Genomic DNA, 17025 nt, shown 5'->3' with positions numbered 1-17025 from the left:
TGCGACTGGACAAGCTGGCCCCTTCTACCACTCCAACTCCATCAGACAAGGGACCAGAGGATCTCATTTTCATCCAACCTGTAGTTGAGGCAGACATGATTCTAGTCTCTCACATGTTTACAGGTCTGGTACAGAAACAGTGGGCTTCTGCAGCAGTGTACCCGGCCCCTACTGGTTACAACAGGAAATTCTTTAATTTGGCCCCAGATTTCTTAAAATTGTTGAATACTTCTGAGGTAGATGAACCCATTGTGGGATTAGTGTCCTCGTCCTCCATTCCCAGTGAGGCGCTGGAGGCATTAAAGCGAGAGGACAAACGAGCCAAGCTAGCCCTACGCAGGGCCCATCAGTCTCATGCATGAGCCATCAGAGCGGCCACGGCCACTTCCTTCTTTACCCGTTCTTCCCTTAGATGGCTCCAGCTATTATGGGAGCATGTCCCCAATTCCAACACTAGAGCACACCAAGACATTGCAAAGCTTATAGCAGCCGCCGAATTCTCAGCTGACACAACCTTTCATGCAGTTAAGTTTCCAGCCAGAGCCATCACTTCACATGTCACAGCGTGACGCTTGCTATGGTTAAAGAATTGGCAAGCAGATATTAAACATAAATGCAAGCTCGCTTCATCTCCTCTAGTGGGAGACAGACTGTTTGGTCTTTCCCTCGATCCACTACTCATCGAAATTCAAAACAAAAAGAAAATTTTACCCTCCCTTTTTCGGAAGTCAGACCCGAGAAACCCTCAGTCCTTTTGGAGAGGAACCTTTCAGCCCTTTTATTAGGGACCGTTCTCAACCAAATACCAGAGACCCCCACCTTTCCGACCAAGGCAACAGCCAGAGAGGTCAGGCTTTGGGGATAGGAACAGAAGGGGTGGCCAACCCAAGAAATCCTTCCGAGGAGTGGGAAATAGATTTTTCTGGTGTCCAAGATAACCCCAATTTATGGCTCCCATTGGCGGCCGCCTTAAATTATTCGTGGACCAATGGGACTCCTCAATGTCTGATTCCTGGGTCAGAGACATGATCAGATTCGGCCTTGCGCTGGAGTTTCAATCCGTTCCCCCAGACTTCTTTATGTCGTGCCCTCTTTCCAGAGATCTGGTTAAACGAAACAGCTATTCAGCACCTACGGAACGTACGAGCGATCGAACCAGTAGCTACCGACCAATGAGGGCGAGTTTTCTATTCACATCTTTTCATTGTTCCCAAAAGTTCAGGGGGTTGCAGAGCAATCTTGGATTTGAAACTCCTTAATCAATTTTTAGTATATTGCAAATTTAAAATGCACACCCTACAATCTATCTTACTTGGTATCAGAAAAGGTTATGTCCTTACATCTATAGATCTGATGGAGGCGCACTTACATATTCCAATTCAGCCTTCCCACTATAAATTTTTACGATTCTGTTATAATAATCTCCGTTTTGAATATGTGGCTCTTCCCTTCAGACTAGCCTCTGCCCCCAGGACCTTCACAAAGGTTCTCGCAGCCCTCGCTGCTCATCTCCGGGGAGTCCCCATACGACTGCAGTGTTACCTCGATGATATCTTAATTTTGTCATCTTCTGTTCATCAATCAGTCATAGATACTCAGATCACATTACACTCCCTACAACTACAAAGGTTCTCAATCAATTGGGAAAAGTCATTTAACACCTTTGACACAATTAATCCATCTGGGGGCAGTCATAGATACAGTGGAAGGCAAAGTATTCCTGTCACCAGATAGACAAAACAGCATTCGTCAATTAGTTAAGGAGGTCAGGGTTCATAGGAGGTTATCCCTAGCTGATCAATCAAAATTGTTAGGCAAGATGATTTCATGTATATCTATTATTCCTTGGGCCCGTCTCCATACTAGATCCTTCCAGTGGTTCCTGCTCCCATACCAGCGATCCGGCCAAAGCAACTCCAAATACAAGGTCAAAGTTCCATCACAGGTCCTCATATCTCTCCTCTGGTGGACCAGACCAGCCATAAACAAATGTTGCCTATTCAAAGAGCCCCACAGACTTACCATCACCACCAATGCCAGCCTGGTTGGATGGGGAATTCACTTTCAATCGCTCACAGCCCAAGGCCGCTGGTCCTCCATAGAACGATCGCACAGCATAAACTGGCTGGAGCTTCGAGCAGTACACCTGGCTCTCCGCAACTTCCTTCCACAGGTACACAACCAACACATTAATATTGACTGACAACATAACCGCAACATAAACAAACAGGGGGGAACTCAGTCGAAACACCTCATGTGAGAAGCAGAGTGTTTGTGTCATTGGGCAGAGAACAACCTGATTTCCATCAGAGCAGAACACATTTCAGGACTGTCGAATACACAGGCAGATTGGCTAAGCAGGGCCACGATAGATCCATTGGAGTGGCGCCTCCATCTGACCCTCTTTCAAGAGGCGGTCAGGACATTTGGGCAGCCAGTTGTAGACCTGTTTGCTTCCCCGCTCAATGCTCAGCTCCTGAGATTTCTTTCCAGGTACCACTCACTAGGAGCGGAGAATTTCAATGCTCTCCATTGCCATTGGCCCCTGGGGATACTGTATGCATTCCCACCACTTCCACTGATCCCCAAGGTCATCCAGAAGCTGCTTGATGAGAGGACGGAACTGCTTCTGGTAGCTCCCTACTGGGCCAGATGGTCATGGTTTGCAGACCTCCACACTCTATCTGTATCACCACCATGGAGAATTCCACCAGGCAGGGTCTTGTTAACCCAAGGACCCCTTCAACATCCGGACCCTCAATGCTTGCACCTGACCATCTGGAGGTTGAGCAGAGTCGTCTGAAGAGCGAAAAGTTTTCCAACAGAGTTATCGCCACCATCCAAGCTGCCAGACACCGCTCAACAACTCGCATCTACAATGCCACGTGGTCCAGTTTCTGCAAATGGTGTACCAAGTCTCAAATTGATCCCATTTCTCCATCTGTGGCTCAGATCCTAGAGTTTTTACAAGAGGGGCTTGACGGGATTATCACCTAATACGTTGAAAAGACAAGTGGTGGCCTTGGCATCAGTCACTTATGAAGGTCTCCTATTTCTTTCCCATCATCCATGCATACAGTGTTTCCGAGGAGCCACAAACTTACACCCACCAACGGTTCACCGTTATCCCACTTGGGACCTTAACAAGGTCCTTCTTGCACTCACTAAGTGCCCTTTCGAGCCTTTGCAATCCTCAAGTCTCCAATTTCTGATGTATAAAGTAGTTTTTCTTGTAGCGATCACTTCCGCTCGTTTTATTTGGAACTGGCAGCCTTGTCGATCAGACAAGATCTTTGCGTCTTCCATTCCGACTTTATTTGTGTCTTTTCAGCCCAACAATCAGGGATGCAAGTTCTCATACTCCACAATAGGCCGTTGGCTAGGGGCCACAATAGCGAAAATGTATCAGACTCAAGCACTTCAGGTGCCCAGGGGCATAACAGCTCATTCAACAAGGAGCACCACAACATCGGCAGCATGGGCCATGCAGGCACCAATCATTTACATCTGTCATGCCACAACCTGGGCCTCTCCATCACCTTTCATTAGGCATTATAAAATAGATGTGTTTGCATCAGCCGAGGCCTCCTTTGGCAGAAGGGTTCTGCAACGGGTCCACAGGGACCAGGAGGGGATCCCAAGACGGAGTCCCTCCCGTAGGACAGGCCAAGCTTTGGTATGTCTCACTACTGGATGCTCTTACCAGCTCATGGGAGAAAGGGCATTTGGTACTTACCTGACATGCCCGCTCTCCTTCAGCTGCGAAGAGCATCCAGCCCCACCCTCTTCCATCTGGTGGGATCCTGTTTCGGCCAACGAATTTTTACAGTATTAAGGGCGAGGGTGTTTGTTTCTCTCATCTTCACCAAAACTGGGGAATGCTGGGGAGGAGTCCCGTGGAGGAGGAGGAGCGTTCCGCAAATTAAGCCCAGCCTAGATAAGCAGAGACTGAAGCACCTCCCACTACTGGATGCTCTTTGCAGCTCAAGGAGAACGGGCGTGTCAGGTAAGTACCAACGCCCTATTTCATCATGTTCTATCTGTGATGAGGCTTTCTTTATGTGGCTATATAGAGGACATATTCTCCAGAGACAATAACATGCTCTGAGGTCCCCATTTTTAAAACCACATTCCATAGTCCAACATGATCTACATGCTCAAAGGATTTCCATAATCAGTGAAACATATAGTGACTTCTCTTTGGCCATTTCAGTTATCTAGTCTTTATCAACAATAATGTCTTGTGTTCTTTGACCTTTTAAAAAGTTATCTTGAACATCTGGTATCTCTTTTTCCATATAGGACTATAATCTATGTTGTATCATCCTAAGCATTGTTAGCATGTGCATACTTATTTTGCAGCTGCAAGATAATTCATATGAATTATCAATATGATAATTAATCATATTTAACTAGTTATTCTTTCATCAGAGAGAATTTTGCAGGAATATTATAGGGATAAACATATGGAAGATTTCTAAGAAGATACCTTTTTAGAGAAAATCTGGGAGATTGATTCAATAAAATATTTCATCCATATTTGTTAGCTTTTAAAGTATTCTTTACCTCTTCGTCTTTCAGTGAATCCAGACAATTAGGCCATGAGATCAGAATTGCTGATGGTGATTCTGAAGCTTGCATTACCTTCACATCGAATGGATGGATCAGTGAATGTATTATAGAGCCTAGTTTTAGTCTTGCCATGGATTGCAACTCAAAGCAAGCAATGAAAATGCACAACATGATATTAACAAAGAGTATGAGCTTGACTGCTTAGCAAGATATATATCTTTTATTTCTTGGCAGTTTCTTTCATACAATATGCAAACATTTTGCACCATGTTTTAAGTGATTAAGAGGATGGCACTTTTCATAGTAGGCCAAAATATTTGATAATAGCATGTTGTTGTTCTGACCTGAACCTTGTGATATTTACTGAGCGACTGGAAAATCCATACTCTTTGTCAGTCTTTATTTTGTTCCGTGTTCTCTGTATTTTCAATGGGGTATAGCAATATGCACACTATGAAAGATATTTTAAAAAATACATATCTCCCTCCAACTTAAATATATCTTTACCCATGTGCTGGAAGAGTAAGAATTCACAGCTAGAAAATATTGAACTAGATTGGGTACTAAATCTGAAGAAATAACAACTGTATGATTTTTCTACCATCTTGTCTCTAGGAAATTAGCCACACTACCTTATTTCAATTACTAAATAGTAAATTATAATAAATAAATAGTAATCTGTTACTATTTTATTTTCTTTAGATTACAGATAAATAGTAATCTGTCATGGGAGAGCCATAAAATAAATATTTGCCACAGATTTTACCATAAGATTGACATTTTTCTCTAGGTCTATACCTGATTGTTTCAGTCTTAATTGGAGTCCAGATATTTTGTTTTAATTCACCATTTATATGGAAGATGAACACCCTTCAAGAACTCTGCTCCTGCTTCCCTTATGGTGTTCATTTCATCTCATCAATTTTTGCAAACTATTATTAATTTCCAGAGCCTTAGACCTACTTTCTGATTCATTCTAGGAAATTACTTCAGTAATTTGTACACCTGTAATGGATGGGACACTATTTATTTAATAAATAATACTTGCCATTATTTTAATCTTATCTTTTTAAAGAAGTTTTAGAAGTTATTTTAAAAGTTAAAACTTCAAGCAGCGATTGCTTCTCCTACCCAAAGTCTACTGGACACTGTAATTCTTTTCTTTGGAAGAAGCTTTATTTATTTTCTTAAATATTGTTTTCTTAAATATTATTGTTAATATTTCATTTTGCACTGAATTAGTTCATTAAAGCAGCTGTATTTTTCCAGAACTTGTGCAGAAGTAGAATGAATAGCAAAAATATTCTGTCCTGGTGGTTGTATAAAATCTTTATAATTTCTTCAAAACCATTTATTGATTTTGCCGTAATGCAGCTCTAATACAAATTAATATAGTTCAGAGATATACAATATCTTTGTTGAAACAGTTGGTTTTGCATCTAATAAGTTGTTTCTATGTGTTAGTGAAGAATAAAACAAAACAGAAATGCATTCAACATGGTTATCAAATTAAATAAAACTAATAGAAATATAGACTAAATAAGAAGAGGGAGAATCTGTTTTTAATTAAAAAGTTGAGAATCACCCAACCCGATAGAGAAAGAAATGAAGCATGGAGTTAATCTAGAGCAGTAATGGCTAACCTTTTTGGCACTGAGTGCCCTAAGTGTGTGTGTGTGCATCACCAAAATGCAATGCGCTTGTGTCTCCCATGCATGTGCCCCGTGCATGAGCATGTGGCACCTACATGGATGCCCCACCCCCTTATGCATGCGCCCCATCCCCATGCATGCAAAGCAGAAAATGAAGACCAGCTGGCTGGCGGGAGGCATGCATGCATGGTGGAACTGAGCTGGGGCAATAGCTTGCGTACTCAGAGAGAGGGCTTTGCGTGCTACCTCTAGCATGCATGCCATAGGTTCGCCATCATGGGTCTAGAGTCACTGTGTAACTGTACAAGGGCCAGAACTGATCCTCCCTGAATTCATTGGAGCCTTATTTAATTATTGCTAAGGGAGAACTGGCAGACTGGGGAGATTTTTGTACTTTAGGTGGAACATAATAAAGTACTTCGTTTGAACTCCATACATATGGTTGTTTGCACTTGACAGAAAACTATCCATGTTTTTCTAGTGCTGAAATGACAGTGATAATGAAGTGGCAGGTAATTCTAGAGTCTTGTTCTCATTAAGGCCTTGTCTAGTTACTAAGTGTTACACAGTGAAGAGGCTTGAAAAAGAAATATTTTAAAATTCTTACATGCAATACATGCAGAGCATTAAGATAGCACCCTCACCTTGAAGTATGCCTAGAAACCTGAAGCGAAGCCAATTTAGCTGTTTCAGTATTGTCATAAAATGATATTTGCTGTCATTTCAAACAACAATGCATTCTAATGTGTTTAATATACAGCATTTTCATATTGTTTTTAAAATGGATGTATTATCACATACATCAACACTTATTTTTTCTACTTGTGCATAATATAATAATGTTAATAAACAGCATTTTATGCTAGTATATTATTATGTTTTTAATAGAACTGGTTATCAAAAGGCATTCATAATATTTTATTTTACAGGTATCATATAAAAAAGACCTCCAGGATAATCACAAATATACTGAAGTTTCCAATAGACCAGATATAATGATGGCAACAAAGCTAACAAAGCTAATAAGTAATGTATGACATTTCTTATAATTTTTTTTTTGAAAACATGCAATTATCACATTTGCATTGGGTACAGATTAACTATGGTAATTGTACTTAGTAACTGAAACTCTAGACTTAGATTCACATTGATGATGATACGACGTGAAAGTGGACTAATATCAATAATATATTTTGTTTTAGACACTCAAAATATTTGTTCCAACATATCTTTCCTTCTTGATAGTATCTTTAAAATAGTAAACTTCCAATATTTATACAATGTTTTGAACAGTTACACGTCTGAAAATAAAACATTTATTAATACAGAACATTGAATATTGCTTCCTAATTTGCTTAATTGACCATTTTAAAAATATTATGTTCATAATTTCCTAAATTTTCTTACAGATTCATTCATTGACTCACCTTATCTTAGGTTTATATATACCACTGATTAACATAGCATCAGACAGTCATTAATTCTGCAAGATCTTGTTTGTGTTTTTAATATTATATTATAATTTGTAGTTCAATTTACTAGAAATGTTTTTCTTCCACAAAATAATTTCTTTTTGTCCTACTTTATTTTTATGTTTGAGGATCTCTTTCTAATTTCTATTGGTGGTATTTCTGAACTTACTTTACTCTTGAAAGTGCCACTGATGTTGCTGTTTTATCTTTCCTTCATAATGGCATTTCCTTGACTATCTGCTATTTCAATTCTGAAAAAGCTCCACAGAACATTTTTCTATTGTCTATTGCTGGCTTGTTTTTGATATTATGTTCTCCAAAGAGTCAATAGTCTAGTAGAGAGGGAATTATATAGTTAAAGGTCATTCACATCCAGTGCTAGATGTCTTTTCAAAACTTTTCATGATAAAATAGAAGGGGTGTTCTGCATGAAGATTTCACTTTCAGTTACACTGAAAGAAATTTCAAAAGCAAATTCTTATTTTTATCTGATTGAGTGAGAATTGATAAGAAAGTATTCAATAAAATTTTTTTAGAAATGCACTAGGTTTTTTTTCCAATATATATGAATTACATATAAAAAATAGGTAATTTTTTTGCTTTTTCTTGTCCATCTTTTAATATTCATATAGAGTTCTTTGAGTAAATCCTGTTTTGTCTTTTCCCAGCCAAGTTAAATGCTGATGAGTATTAATATACCTACATTTTTTCTGAAGGCTGAATATACAAAAGAAAAAAAAGAAATGAGCAGAGAGCCAACTGTACTTGGAAGACTAGACTTTAACCACGCTCAGAAAGTATCCAAGTTGTTAAGCCAAGTAAGGTTTGATGAATTTTACATTCAACAGAAACATGTTTTTCCCAAACATAAAACCAATGTTTTCTTTTTAAGTTGTAATTTTTTAAAAAATGCATGAAAAATAAGACTTCAGTAACATTTTAAAATTGTGTTGTGAAAAAATGCATATAACTGCCACTACTGAGGAAACAATAGCAGCAGCTTACAAATGGATAATAAATCTCAGTTTTGTTGCAGAAGGTGATCGGATTATAATATTTTGATGTTCTCCACATAGCATGTGGTATGCTGGGTTGTGTTCATAGTACTAAATTTTGTTATTGCAAATATTTTTTTAAAATGTATTGAAAACAAGGAACATTTTCAATAGAGATGAAAGCACATGCTACAGCTCAATATGGCCATTAATCTAAAAAAAAGGTGACTTGACTTTGTATCATGTTATATGACACCAAATAACACTAAATCCAGTATGAAGGATTCTTCAAATCAGAAAATTGATGTAAAATAATATTTACAGTTAAATGCTAGGTGGTTTTCTGGAAACAACTTAATTCTCTAGATCTCTAGAATCTTTTTTTATCAGAGAGAAACCAGTGTGGTTGGGGGAGTGTTGAAAAGAATATAATGAAAAGTGGCTATGACTACTATGGGACAGATGTTTGATTGTTTAAATGTTATGCATAGTTACTATTTCTTATTGAATCTTGATCAGCCAGAAATCTAGGCCCAAATTTAGTAAATTGACAAATGGATTATATCATGTAGTAGATAAAGTATGTTTAGGACAGTTAGCAAGAAGTTAGCTAAGTTCTGATCTTGTAAATGGGCAATTAAACAATAGCAGTCTTTCTAGCTGTTGTTCTCCAAGTATATTAACTTCAAATCCATAATTCTGGGTCAACGTGATTTGTGGCTCAGGAATATAAGAACAAAACTTGTAACATATCTAAAAGCCATCTCTAATAAGACAGTGTTGCAGAAATTAGCTTGAGGTAGGAACAATAAACTTTTTAGAAAAAAAAATAGTTAATCAGGAAAAAGTGAAGTTTTTTTGTATGATCATATTCAATAGAGGTAGGATTCAAATTTTTTTACTACTGGTTCTGTGGGCATGGCTTGGTGGGCGTGGCAGGGGAACAATACTGTAAAATCTCCAGTCAGAGGTGGTATTTGTTGGTTCTCTGAACTACTCAAAATTTCCACTACCGGTTCTCCAGAACTGGTCAGAACCTGCTGAATACCACCTCTGATATGCAAGTTAAATAATTATAATTTATTATCATATCCAATGGTTGAATCCAGTTAACTTGTATTTTCCATTTCTTTTTACAGTTTAATAAGGTTTTATTCAGAAAATCCCACTGTTACTTTGCTACTTTGCTCTTTGTTAATAATGCTTTAAAATATACTAATTTCCATCTTACACCAAATCAGCATGGAATTGTTCTTTAGTATAAATATTATATGCTAATATACTAATTATTATATACTAGTATGTTACTAATACTGCAAGAAACTGTAAAAAATAGGATTCTAGACTTCATATATCTGCTGCGTTTTCCCAAAAATAGCCCTAGCGCTTATTTTTAAGCCCAAAAGAAAACTTAGACCAGTCTTATTTTCTTTTGACCTCCAAAATAAGCACAGGGTTTATTTTCAGAGGTGCCTTATCTTGCCACCACCCATGTACCTCCTCCCACCATCTGCTTGCTTGACTCCCCAGGGCAGAAGCACTTTTCACCCAGATGGAGAAATAAGGGAGACTTGAAGTTTTATCTACTTGCAAATGTGACACTTTGAAACGGAGCTAAATGTGTTGGGATTGCCTGCCTCCCCTCTCTGCCTCTACCTGGCTCCACCTCCACCTGGCTCCGCCTCACACTTTTTACTCAGAGGAAGATGGAGCATTGTCTGCTTGCAAATGGGATGCTTTGAAATGGAGCTAATTGCTGTGTTTCATGGAAGGCTTGCAAGAGGCTTGCACGGCGGCACCGGCACCAAGTGGAGGCAGAGGCATGGGGGGGAGGGAGGAGGCAACTGCCTGCTCCCTCCCATTTTCTGCTTGTCTGTGGTTGCAGTAGCTTACAGGACTTTCCAGAGCAGACATATTTTTTGCCCACATAGAGAAATGATGGACACTTGAAGCATCCCATTTGCAAGCAGATGAAGTTTCTTCTCCCTCTGGCTGAAAAGTGCATGGCAGAGCCAGAGGCACGGGGGAGGCAGGTGAACCCAACGTGCCCAATGTGCCCCTCCCATTCTATCCCACCATCTCTTAGCTTGCCCGTGGCCGTGCTGGGCAGGCACCCCCTCCCCTATGGCTCTGCCTGATACCGGTGCCACCGTGTAAGCCTCCCACAAGCCTCCCGTGAGCTGGCAGTTGCACAGCACATCTAGATCGCCTATTTCCCCCACGACTCTGCCTCTGTGCTCGGACTTATCTATGCTGCGCCAAGGGACCAACAGGCTGCCTCTGCTGCCAGACACTGTTAGACCCCATGCGCTTGCTGCCTCTTGTGCTGGCCACTCACATCCCCCAGGTATATTTTTGGGGTATATTTATATTAGGCCCACCCCCCAAAATCAAATAATTTAGAATATTAAATAATTCTAAATTAAATAATTCAACATCAAATAATTTAGAATTTGTAGATATTGTACTTTCAAATTGCAAATGGAGACGTGGGTACTCTATTTTTCTTATCTTCATTTTTAAGTGCTTTGGTTTTATTGTATTGCGAACAGTTGCTGGGGTGCATCCACAGTTTCGTTGTACTTGTACAATGACAATAAAGTTATTCTAATTCTAATATTATTACTCTGCCAGTATTCCTAAAAGTATCTTGTTTAGATTATTTATAGAAAGTAGATGATCTCAATAGATAATTTCATATCTGATGCTTTTGGATAAATGTCAGTTTCAGAACATTGTGCGTTTATTCTACATTTGATTGGGCATTCTTAGAATTTAGATTTGTTTTATCTTCTTAGTTATCTCTTATATTATAGGCATGTTTATTGCCATATAGTGATGAGGAAATTTACTTTTCTAACTTGTATGCAGCATGCAATTTTACCTGTTTCTATATGGAATCCAACTACATGATCCTTTGATATCTTTGCAGGAGCTTGGTATCTTTTTAATGAAGGATTAACAGCATCTTTAGTAGATATTAGCAGAAAAATATAATTTTGACCCTTATGCATCTGACAAGCCTACATTTGGGGATAGGTCTTATTTGAAAACTGCAGATAATTATTTGTTTTTAATTCGTGGGTTAATATGCGGTATGTACTATATAGATGTATTTAATCAACTTATTACCAATCAAGTTTTTAAACAATCAGAATCATAAAACATAATTTGATTTTACTTCAGTAGCTTCTGAACCTTGCAAATTATTAACCACACTGAAGTGTTTCTAATTCAACAAGTTTCTTTCATGGACACCTTGGACAAACATTTAAAAGTGCTTCATTGTCAATGTCATTGTACTGAAACTGTAAAATAATGGAGGTGACATTTAAATATACCCATATGTTTGTTTTAGGAAGAATAATGTGGCTTAAATATGTGAAAATGATTTGAATTATATACTAGAAATTTGAAATTTGTCATGATATGTAGAACCATATATTTAGCATGAATAGGACTTTTAAAAAATATTATTCTTTTATGGTGTCACCCAGATGTCTCCTTTCTTTGTACAGTAGCTTTTTAGTGATATAATTAAAAGATTGATCAATATTATTTGAGTGGTCAAAGTTTAACACTACTCGTTTTTCTTTTGGTATTCTTTTTTTCCTTTTGGTACGCTAAAATAAACTAAATAAAATGATAATAAATATATGACTTCTTCATCAATGTATTATTTATAGTAATATATTTATTTCTTTAGGTTAAATATAAAGAAAAGCTTGTTAAAGAAATAAAGAATCATTGCTTCAATCCTCTGGAAAGTGCTTTTTTCAAGCAAGCTCAACTGGCTTCTGTATTGGCAAGTGATGTAAGTAGAATTTTTTTTGTGGGGAGAACATTTCCCTACATTACTTGCAATGAATATTGTAAGTATGCATTTCAATTCCCTAGAATAATTTCCTTAAATTTTAATTGGAAAAGTCTAGTCCATGTTAAAAGTTTTAATTTGTTCCTAGATGGAATGATTTTTGATTACATTTTGGTGCTCTGCAGTAAATGAGTGCCATCTTATGGCCATTATAAATACATTCTGATTTTTTTTTTAAGCAAGGAAATTGGAAATCTTATTTCTTTTCTGCTTTTGGGTATTTTCACCAAAGAAACTTGTTTTCTTTTTAAAGGTAAATACAAAAAAGAAGGTCTGGACATCTAGTGGCATTTTCACATCACTACAATTTCATTCTAATTTTAAAACAAACTAAAACAGTTTAAAGCAAGTCTGTTGTCTTAAGAGGGGTGGAAGTTGTCTTCAGAGATGCTCGTCTTGAAATGCTGAATTCAGGAAACTGAGTCAATCAATGTTTCCACTAATTGAACAGCTCCTGGTCTTTTAGATATAACTAACATTAGAACAAGAGCAACACAGATTCCCTCATCCCATCAAGACAAAATAAATAAATTACCTGGTCTAATTTTTCCCTACATAATGTGTGGTGATCTGTAATAAATACAGGTCTAACTAGTGGAGAAGCTTCCTTGCTTCAAGACCATCATTTCTTTTGCATTTCAAAGCATGTTGTAAGTGCTTTTGCTATAGCTATAACTGTGATTACAAGTAACTGAGGTGGCTCGAATGAGAAAAAGACAGAGCTACATTCCATATAATGGATCTAGTGGCTAGAAATATGATAATGAAACTTATAATGAAGGGAAGATTAAATTATTGTTTTGAATCCAGAAGAGATGAGGCAAAGTTTCTCTAAGAAAAAAAGACAATCTATGCAAAAGTTTTGCCACAGTAATTCAAATTCTAATTATTAAATTTCAAATACATCACTGTAAATTCAGTAATAAACTGACTCAGCTGACCCAATGCAGCCAGAAATGTGATATCAAACAGAAACTAGCATTTGTGCAACAATTTTAATCTAATCAATTGGAAAATCAACAGTGATGTGTTCGTGTGTGTATTTATATGTGCTAGGACTATACAAACTTTAAGAAGACTTGCTCTCTCATTTTAAAGGATCAGATCCAGGAAAACAGGAACAGGCAATTCTTAGGCTATGATCAGTCTGAGAAACATCTTTTCTCTTGGTTCCACAGCTGCCTAAGATTGTGTGATGCAAGAGCAGTGATAAGTTGCCAAATTTACAGTTGCTTGCCAAGTTTTAGGTGGGGAGGGGAGAAAGAGAAAATCAAGCTAGCTAAATAAATTTAATTTTGAACTATATACCTCCAAAATAAGGGAAAAATTAAAAAATATCAATCTTGCCCTCCCTGTGATCATATCCTCATCTAATCTTATTGTAGCCCTCAGCAACTAAAGTAGAAGCCATGAATTACTTTTTGAGGTCATAAAACATATAACTCAATGTGGCAAACATATCCATATTCCCTCCTTTTTTCTCTACAAGAATAACTCTATGACGTTTGGATGGGCTGAGAACGAATGAAGCACCCAACCGGTTTTCATGGCTAAAATGGGACTTGAACTCACAGTCTCCTGCTTTCTAGCCTCTTGGCTTAATCACTAGACCAGGGTTTGCCACCCTCGCACCACCCTGGGGTGCAAGACGATATCCATGGAGTGTGAAAACATGGGTTTAGAAGTTTCAAAATTATAATGTATATGTATAATTATATGCACATTTTTTTAAGATATGCGAGAATATATCAGAAGCCTTCTAGGGGCCTGGAGTATAGAAACATTTGAGAACCCCTGCACCAGATCAAATTAGCTTCTTGTATCATGCAAAATGTAATTCCTCAATTTAATATAGATTGGACTATGGAGGTATTTGGGGTGATATTTTGATTCTATTTTGTTGAATGATACAGGCTTCAGAATGCTTAGCAAGTCTCAATATCTGCATTGCTTTTCTGGACTTGTTATATCCATTACGAAGGTAATAAATTTCTGACTGACAGAAGAGACTGGTACTTCTAAAAATTACTTTCTTCCCATCTTTCTAAATCATCTTAGTGGAAGTACTTTTTTCACTTTTAAAAAGAGATGAAACAATAATTAATTGATTCTAATAGATCACTGAAGACAGATATTGGCTTCTATAATTCAGAAAACTTTAATATTTAAATACATTGCTTATTACAGATTAGGTCTTGAAGGATTGCAAGTGATCTCCCATATTGACAAAGCTTTCCAGGATTCTACCTAGTCCAATAGTCAAAAGATATTTTGTAGCTGTATTGTCTCAAATAAGATAATACAATAACGTTTATTACAAAATCCCTGGGTCTCACCTGATATTCAATATATTATAACAGTATTAAATATCAGTATTTTAAACACCAATTTTAAATGGCACAATTCTCACAGAACTGCTTCAAAGATTCCCCTCCCAATAGTTTTCATAAGCATTTAAGTAATCATTGTATAAACAGCTGACAGCTGCAGACTCCTTCTGTGTCAAAAAAAGAGACCTCTCTTCTTTCTAGGGCATCATAAGTTGGTGAAATATATACGTATACTCATAAAGTCCCTACCCTAAAGTACACAAAGATATACTGGCTCTAAATTCAAAATATACTTTGAAATTTAAAGATATTTACTTTTTTCAGTATGACTATAAGAAAGTATTTGTGAAAACTAAGGGGCTCTATCATTTTGAACTGGATACTGCTGAACAGCTGCACCACAAAGAAAATGCAGTTCTGCAAAGTCAGGTATGCCCACATCTCTCTATATAAAATGCATGTACCACTCACTCATCACGAAATCTCAAGAACTGTAAAGCCTACAAACTTGAAATTTGGCATGCATGTTCCGTTTGGCTTCTAAGTGCTCACTAAGAAAGGATTTTTACTAATGACCATCAGATCATCAGTATTTCTTGTACAATAATTAACACGCTCTGATGCTAAGGGGTTCTATTCTCCTCCCCACCTGAAAAGAACTCTGTTCCAACTGTCAGTTGTCTAACATTCCGTTACCTCAGTTCAATCTGGCAGACGTTCCACTCCTTCACTCAGGAGTGGTCTGGGGCTCCTTACATCGGTACCTTACCAAAATATCTACAACTTCCATCTATGGAACTGTTTCTGGACTCAAGGCTGCAGGAGCAATATTCCCTTATGTGTTTCAATCACTGACCACCACTGAGCCAATTTCTCCTGCATGTCCTGATCGCATGATTTTGTTGCAAAGCATGGGTAGTCTACTCCACCTCCACCTGAAAAGAATTCTGTTCCAACTGCCAGTTGTCTAACATTCCGTTCCCTCAGTTCAAACTGTCAGACAGTCCACTCCTTCGCTCAGGAGCAGTCTGGGGTTTGGTACCTCACCAATATGTCTATGGAACCACTTCTGGACTCAAGGCAGCAGGAACAATATTACTTTCTGTATTTCAATCACCAACTACCACTGAGCCAACAGATTGTGAACCAAATTTCTCCTGCATAGATAATGAATACATATAAAAGGAAGGAAATATACATGCAAATGATTTTACTTTTCTATAGATAAAAGGAGAATTCCTTTTCATGTGGAAATTTGATTCAAATCAGTATATAGATGAATTAAAGGGTTATTGATTTTTAAATTGATGTCTGATATTTTTATTAGGTTAAATATAAGGAGAAATATGAAAAATCAAAAGGCAAGTCTATGCTAGATTTTATAGACACACCAATATACAAAATTTCAAAAGAAGCTCAAAAGTTTCAAAGTGAGGTAAGTGATGTTTTGAGAAATTATTATTACAGGTAATTCTCGACTTACGACCACAATTGAGCCCACCATTTCTGTTGCTAAGTGAGACATTTGTTCAGTGAGTTTTGCTACATGTAATGATGTTTTTGTTGCCATAAATTGTTAAGTGAATTACTGCAATTGTTAATTTAGTAACATAGTTTTCAATCGAATCTGGCTTCCCTATTCACTTTGCTTATCAGAAGGTTGCAAAAAATGATCACATGACCCTGGGACACTGCAACCATCATAAATATGAATCAGTTGCCAAGTGTCTTGAGTTTTGATCACATGACCATGTGAATGCTGCAGTAGTCGTAAGTATAAATAACGGTTATAAGCACTTCTTTTCAGTGCCATTGTGGTTACTAAATAAATGGTTGTAAGTCAAGGACTACCTATATAATGTAGTAACCAAAGTGTTGTGGTGAAGCAGCATTTAAATAAGATGTTTGTGTGATTTATTGTGAAACAGAATAACTGATAAAAATCCAATATTTGAATCCAATCTTTGGTTCACTCAGTAGAAGATTGGACTTGTTGAGCAGCAAATTAGCTGAATGTAGTATAAACTTTTTTTTTCGAATATCTTACATCCCTTTCACAAAACAGAAATTAAAAGTATTCTTAAACATATGGGATGAGTAAAGCAATACTTTGGATCTTGTTGTGCTTAC

At 37.4% G+C, this 17025-nt stretch overlaps 1 protein-coding gene across 3 annotated transcripts in view; it reads left to right on the top strand.

Moving 5' to 3' along the window:
• Positions 1 to 17025, top strand: part of NEBL (nebulette) — a 168563-nt gene that overhangs the window by 105072 nt on the left and 46466 nt on the right. Inside the window, exons 6-10 of one of the 3 annotated variants that reach the window (XM_087916990.1) lie at positions 7154 to 7255; positions 8413 to 8514; positions 12398 to 12505; positions 15220 to 15324; positions 16223 to 16330. The exons of the other annotated variants lie outside the window; for them this stretch is intronic. Of the exons in view, the coding sequence (XP_087773116.1) occupies positions 7154 to 7255; positions 8413 to 8514; positions 12398 to 12505; positions 15220 to 15324; positions 16223 to 16330 (525 nt within the window). The remainder of the gene's footprint in view (positions 1 to 7153; positions 7256 to 8412; positions 8515 to 12397; positions 12506 to 15219; positions 15325 to 16222; positions 16331 to 17025) is intronic. 3 annotated transcript variants of the gene reach the window in all.

The sequence above is a fragment of the Pseudonaja textilis genome, chromosome Z, assembly GCF_049901715.1.
Source record: "Pseudonaja textilis isolate UNSWEBS1 chromosome Z, rPseTex1.2, whole genome shotgun sequence".
Classification (NCBI taxonomy): domain Eukaryota; kingdom Metazoa; phylum Chordata; class Lepidosauria; order Squamata; family Elapidae; genus Pseudonaja; species Pseudonaja textilis.
Note: the sequence above shows the minus strand (reverse complement) of the source record. Positions and strands in the feature narration are given on the sequence as shown.